This window comes from Rutidosis leptorrhynchoides, chromosome 11, assembly GCF_046630445.1.
Source record: "Rutidosis leptorrhynchoides isolate AG116_Rl617_1_P2 chromosome 11, CSIRO_AGI_Rlap_v1, whole genome shotgun sequence".
Lineage (NCBI taxonomy): Eukaryota > Viridiplantae > Streptophyta > Magnoliopsida > Asterales > Asteraceae > Rutidosis > Rutidosis leptorrhynchoides.
This window is the reverse complement of record NC_092343.1, coordinates 37959431-37966420: the sequence shown is the minus strand read 5'-3', so window position 1 is coordinate 37966420 and position 6990 is coordinate 37959431. Positions and strand designations below refer to the sequence as shown.

General features: G+C 32.7%; 1 protein-coding gene across 1 annotated transcript; it reads left to right on the top strand.

Annotated features, from left to right (window-relative positions):
• Nucleotides 1-2452: 2452 nt before the first annotated feature.
• Nucleotides 2453-6097, top strand: LOC139876925 (cytochrome c biogenesis protein CCS1, chloroplastic). Its single transcript, XM_071864322.1, has 8 exons — nucleotides 2453-2951; nucleotides 3410-3629; nucleotides 3713-3824; nucleotides 4259-4531; nucleotides 4632-4897; nucleotides 5231-5387; nucleotides 5535-5618; nucleotides 5711-6097. Exons 1-8 carry the CDS (start codon nucleotides 2585-2587, stop codon nucleotides 5849-5851), a joined length of 1620 nt encoding a protein of 539 aa, XP_071720423.1. The 5' UTR covers nucleotides 2453-2584; the 3' UTR covers nucleotides 5852-6097.
• The last annotated feature ends 893 nt before the right edge of the window (nucleotides 6098-6990 follow it).

Sequence of the window (6990 nt, the reverse complement as noted above, 5' to 3'; positions counted from 1 at the left end):
CCATCCTCTCACAGCGGCTATAAATCCATTATACTCGGATCTTAAGCCGTGGATGATAATTCTCTTCATCCTTGCATCACTCACTTTCTCTTCAGGAGCAAGTTGAGATATCTCACGGCAAATTGATTTCACCTTGGTGAAGTACTGAGAAATAGACAGACTTCCTTGTGAGATACCCGCGAGCTCATTTTCCAAGAGCTGGAGGCGTGCTTCATTCTTCTTTGAAAATAATTTTTCAAAAGTTTCCCAAGCTGCCTTTGGTGTTTTCTCGTCACGGATGTGCTCTAATAGATCCTCCTCGATTGTAGTCTTCAATATAAATAAAGCCTTCCCGGCCTTGATGTTCCATTTTCTCAAGGCTTCAGCATTTTCTTTCGGTGGAGGCGTTGTGTCACTGCCAGCAACTATTTCCCATAAATCCTGTCCTTGTAGGTAGGATTCTATGCAAGTCCGCCAATAACCATAGTTGTGGTTATTGAGACTCTTGATTCCACTGCTCGTACTTGCAAGATCTGCCATCATGACGTCCAACGTCCACGTCCAATAAGCTTGGTCCCTGACCGATGAGCTTTCACAGTTCCTAACTGTGCTCCGACAGAATCTTCCTTAGAGCCTTGGTGAAAACAAGCCGATGTAAACGTCCAACGTTTACCGATTTCCTCCACTAGAAATGGTCCCAAACGACCCGCTCTGATACCAATTGTTGGAAGCTTCGACGAGCCCAACACACCACTATAGAGGATCTAGACTATACTAGACTCACTACACCAACACTTTGACGTTAGTTAGCCTTTAATTTTATAAATCCTTAGTGCACAATGTACTTAGGCGACAGTGTCGACCATATATCTTTAGGCGGTATAACCGACCATGTATTACTTAGGCGGCAGAGCCGACCATATAATAAGAACAACAAAAGTGCACTAAGAACTTAAACACAAACTAAGGCTTGATCGGGAAACTTAACAAAAACACTTATATTAAATTACAATTACAATATTACTTACAAGCTTTATCTTCTCTACTTTTGCTAACTCACACTCTTCTTCTCTTCTTCACAACTCACTTCTTATTTCACTCTCACAACTTCACACAACACAAATGAAATCTCCTCCCATATTTATACTACTCCATGGAACATTCTAGAACCTAGATATTTCTATGGATATATAAATATCTAGATATTTCTACAACCTACAAATATCTAGATTTTTCTTTTACATTTCAATTTCTAGATTTTTCTCTCATATTCTAATATCTAGATATTTTCTTATACATATTAATATCTAGATATTTTACCCATATACATTTACTAATTCCATATTATTCTAAATTTGCATTGTATTTTAACATTATTTATTCCTCAAGATTTATTAGCCTTATATAAATATAACGATATTTAATCTCCTCAAACACAATCAAACATAACCTACGTAAATTTTATTGTTCAACAATATTATCAAGTCTTCGTTTTCGTCATTATGAAAAGAACATAATAAGCGGCATGTTCCACTCCTTACGAATAGGCAAGTTGTAACGCTCAATCTTAAATCATTATTGTTTATTGTTTATTCTATTTTTCAGCTTCATGATTGATTTATAGTATTATGATGATGATATAATATATGTAAAAATCATCTATCTGAGATGGTTAAAATTCCCCATGAAGTAATATCGGGTATCTCGATCATATTTCAGTTTGTTTTAATCTTAAATTTCTGCGAAATCGTATCAAAATAGCAGATGTATTAGTTAACCTGTTACTTTCTGGTGTTTTGACTTTTTGTGTAGGAAGGAGAAGCAAGGAGGTTGATGGCGGAATTGTTAATTTTATTAATTAATTATTTTATTTAACTAATATAACTATAACTATTTACTTATCTAACTAATACTTGTTGTTGTTGTATAAATTATTTATTAATTTATTATTTAACATGATTATAATTATATTATCATTTATTTTTTTTAAATAATACTTGTTGTTGTTGTATAAATTATTTATTAATTTATTATTTAACATATTTATAATTATATTATTATTTACTTTTTAACTAATACTTGTTGTTGTACTTTATTATTTATTTGTTATTTATTATTTATTATTTATTTATTATTTATTATTTATTATTTATTATTTATTTATTTATTATTATTTATTTATTATTATTTATTTATTATTTATTATTTATTATTTATTATTTATTATTTATTATAATTGTAATTATATTTGTACTTAATTATTTAACTACTTGTTGTTGTTGTAAATTTATTTAATTTTGTAATTAATTAAGTATTTAATGTAAATTAAGTAATTTATTTATTTTATTTATTATTTAATTTTATAATAATTCATTTATTTAGATTTTAAATATTTATAATTTATTTATATACTTATACGTATTTATTTATTTATTTATTATTTATATAAAAATATAACACAACAATTTGTGATCATCGCCTTCCTAGTGTCAAGATTCATGTGGCCACAAATCACCCGCGAAACTGTTAATTTGGGTAAACTATCTTCTCATCCGAGTTCACTCATTCATGACTCACAACCGATAGAATCCTCCATTCTTCAACAATGGAGACTCTTCTAACACTAAACCCAATTAAACCCCAACCCCATTTTCTAAAATTCCCAAATTCTCGAATTATTAGTAATCGCATAAACAACAAGTATTTGATTTCCACTGTTTCTTGTAAGCTTACATCACAGCCTTCAAAAGAGACCACTCCCACCAACAAAAAGGTTGTGGTCCCTGGTGCAGCACCATCTTTGTCGGAGAATAATGGGTCGGCACAGCCGTCAGCACCACCGCCGGCGCCGGAGATAAAGAAGTCCGGTGGGGTGTTTGTGAAGAGATTGAGCAAAAGGGTTTTGGCGTTTCTTGCTAATTTGCCTTTGGCTATTGGAGAAATGTTCACCATTGCTGGTTTGATGGCTTTAGGTATGTATTTTGACTTTATAAAGTCAAACAATTCAGATTTTTTTTATTATTATTATTTCAAATTTGATACTCCGTATGATTTAAATTCTTACTTAAAATGATCTTGCTTTGTTGGGTGATATAAAAGAAAGTTGGAATTAAGCTATCATGTTGATCAATTTAGTGGTAAATGTGTGCTAATTTGCAAGGTTTGACATAAAATAAAGTCAAAGTTCTAAACTTTTGGGTACTCTGGAGTGTTTATACAATGAATTATCATAACTTAGTATAAAGTTTAAAACTTCAGATGATTTACACAAGAACTTGTGACATAGGATAGTTTTTCATGTTGAAGGTCCTTCACAATCATCTACTTTAGGCTTTTTTTTTTTTATAGGAATTTGCACTGACTTGAATTTTGTTTTTTCAAAAATGTGGATTATTGAAACAACCTCACTTGTATGCAATGACGAATTCAGGTACTGCAATTGATCAAGGCGAGGCTCCCGAATACTACTTTCAAAAATACCCTGAAGATAATCCAGTTTTAGGATTTTTCACGTGGAGATGGATACTCACTCTCGGGTTCGATCATATGTTCTCATCTCCGGTTTTTCTTGGAACTTTAATTCTGTTGGGTGCATCTTTAATGGCATGTACATACACCACACAAATTCCTATGGTCAAAGTAGCAAGAAGGTAAAGTTTAGATTATGATAATAGTATGCTAACTTATTTTGCATTTGATAATAATATATCGTTTAACCTGAACCGTTTTACAGATGGTCTTTCTTACAATCAGCTAACACTATTCGAAAGCTGGAGTTCGCAGACTCTTTGCCTAAAGCCTCAATTCAAGATTTAGGTGTCGTTTTGTCTGGAGCTGGGTTCGAGGTATATGAGAAACTTTTCATGTACTTATGATTGATTTTGTTCGATTTGTGTTTATTTTTGATGGCTAGAATAGTAAGTTAGTAAAAAGAATTAATCTTATAGTCTTTTCAAAACATTAAACCTTCAAGCTCACTTTATATAAAAAAGTAGATTATTATAATATCAAATAACCTTGTTGATCATATTTGACATACTAATTACTTATAATATACATTTTTTTGGATTTTTAATAGCAGTCTTTAAGGTGCTTAAAAAAAACTTGTAGTTAGCGGTTATGTTGACTTTTAGATGGCGGTTATGTTGACTTTCTAACGATAGCCCTTAGAAAAATCTTTTTATATAACGACAAACACACACACACACACACACACACACACAAAAACACACAATTACAAATATTCAGAGTTTGTGATAATCAAGTGTTTCTCTTTTAGGTTTTCATGAAAGGACCGTCTTTATATGCCTTTAAAGGGATGGCTGGTCGGTTTGCTCCAATCGGGGTCCACTTAGCTTTACTCTTGATAATGGGCGGTGGAACTTATACCGCCACAGGAAGTTTTAAAGGTTCCGTAACGGTCCCACAAGGTTTGAGCTTTGTTATGGGAGATGTTTTAGGACCGAACGGGTTCCTATCGACTCCTACGGAAGCTTTTAATACCGAGGTTCATGTCAACCGCTTCTACATGGATTATTATGATAGTGGAGAGGTAACGATAATTGCTTAATATGTTTTAATTAATGGTTTAGGTATCATTTTACAAAATGTACTTTTTATCAATCTTATAATTATAATTATTTTTTAAATAGGTTTCGCAATTCCACACCGATCTTTCGTTGTTTGATATTGATGGGAAGGAAGTTATGAGGAAGACGATAAGTGTAAATGACCCGTTAAGATATGATGGAGTAACCGTATATCAAACGGATTGGAGTATTTCGGCACTTCAAGTACTTAAAGATGGTGAAGGCCCGTTTAATTTAGCGGTAGCACCTTTGACTATCAATGGAGATAAGAAGCTCTATGGAAGCTTTCTTCCTATTGGAAATACTGATTCTGCTAATGTAAAGGGAATGTAAGAATCACCCTTTTATTTCTACTATTTAACTGAGTTAAAGATTGTATTTTTAAAGTGAATGTGGCAAATTGGGCGGGTTTTGTCAGCTTATCCTATTTGCTGATGTGTCCTGTTTCATTTTAGATCCAAATCGATATAAATGGGTTGATATTGCCACCTCAACCTTATGATGTGTACTCCATGTTTTTTTATGAAATAAACTGAATTGGGTAATATTATCTATTAGATACAATTCTATATTAATGGGCTGATATTGCCACCTCCACTTTATGATGTCCACTCCATATTACTAATGGATAAACTGAATTGGTTCTTGTTTTCTTGAACCAGATCACTGCTTCTTCGTGATCTGCAGTCGGTTGTGTTATATGATCAAGATGGGAAATTTGTTGGGGTTCGTAGGCCTAACTCGAAGCTTCCGATCGAAATCGACGGTACAAAAATCGAAATCGTGGATGCAATTGGCAGCAGTGGTCTTGATATGAAGGTAAAGCTGCAATTTTATTTGTATACTATCAAAATATACACTTTGGGCTGCCTTTAACCCACTAATATTCTGATCAACTCATTTGACCCGTTTCTCTTTTAACATACCCGTATTCAAATGAGACTAAACCATATGGTATCTGCGCAGACTGATCCCGGGGTGCCGATTGTGTACGCTGGCTTTGGTGCATTAATGCTTACAACTTGCATCAGTTATTTATCACACACACAGGTATGATTGTATGCATCAATTAAAAAAGTCAAACGGTTGACATTTTAGTTATGGCTTTTAATACTCGATCTGTACTATTTCCATTATAACAGATATGGGCGTTACAAGATGGAACAACTGTGGTTGTTGGAGGAAAAACTAACCGAGCCAAGATTGAGTTTCCTGAGGAGATGAACCGTGTGCTAGACCGGGTCCCAGAATTAAACGAACCTTCTGATGCTATATGTGGCTAAATTTAAAGCCACTATAATTTTTCAAAAGAGGATTATGGATGAGCATATTGATATATAGTCGAATACAGAAGTATATATATACATATATACTAGAGCCTTGAAGATTAAATCGGATTTGAAGATTCAAATCTCATTTTGTTGGGTAGATATGTGTTTAAAGAGAAGCCAGCATTAGTTTGCTGAGGGACTGTAAATAGCTATGTATGCTCTACATTTTGAACATATATACAAACTCCATTTTTTCAAGCTCTGATATGTTCACAAAAGGTCTTTGAATAGTCAAATCTTATTCTGTTTCACTTGTAGTTTGATTTAATTTTGATTCAACCATAATTTTTTAATGTTTATTAACCATATATGATTGCAGTTATAGTTTTATCACATGAATATAACTTCATAAGTTTTAATCACTTTCAAAACACCTCATGATACAACAATTATATGATTATTGATTTTTCACCAAGTTTTTCATGTCAACCGCTTCTACATGGATTATTACGATAGTGGAGAGGTAACGATAATTGTTTATTTAGGTCACTTAAAATATCCTTTAATTTAGGATTTTGCTATTGTTAACACGCTTTAAACAGTTGTACATTTATATAACTGACACCACTAAATTAACACACCACAAAAGTAACAAGTATCCACTATGTACAATTGTTTAAAGCATGTTAACGAGTAGGGTTGTTGTTAGCGAAGTCTTTTAATTTATCGGTGTTTCATTTGCTTTTATTGTGATAGGTTTCGCAATCCCACACGGATCTTTCGTTGTTTGATATTGATGGGAAAGGAAGTTATGAGGAAGACGATAAGTGTAAATGACCCGTTAAGATATGACGGAGTAACCATATATCAAACGGATTGGAGCATTTCGGCACTTCAAGTATTAAAAGACGGTGAAGGCCCGTTTAATTTAGCCGTAGCACCTTTGACTATTAACACAAAAAGTATAATTAATACTACTAGTATATGTTTTCTCATTTTATTATATTATTATAAACATGTGTATTTGATTGGATAATGTTTTTCATACTTTGAATTGGTAATGATATTTATTTTTAATACTTTAATTTACATATACTTCATGAATGAGATCCGAGGGTAAACCAGTGACCGGCGAATATCTATGGGTACGG

Coding starts and splice junctions, on each gene's coding strand:
- LOC139876925 (XM_071864322.1), top strand. CDS start 2,585: ATGGAGACTCTTCTAACACTAAACCCAATTAAACCCCAACCCCATTTT. Junction 4,532..4,631: donor ATTATTATGATAGTGGAGAG/GTAACGATAATT, acceptor TTTTTTAAATAG/GTTTCGCAATTCCACACCGA. Junction 5,619..5,710: donor GTTATTTATCACACACACAG/GTATGATTGTAT, acceptor CCATTATAACAG/ATATGGGCGTTACAAGATGG.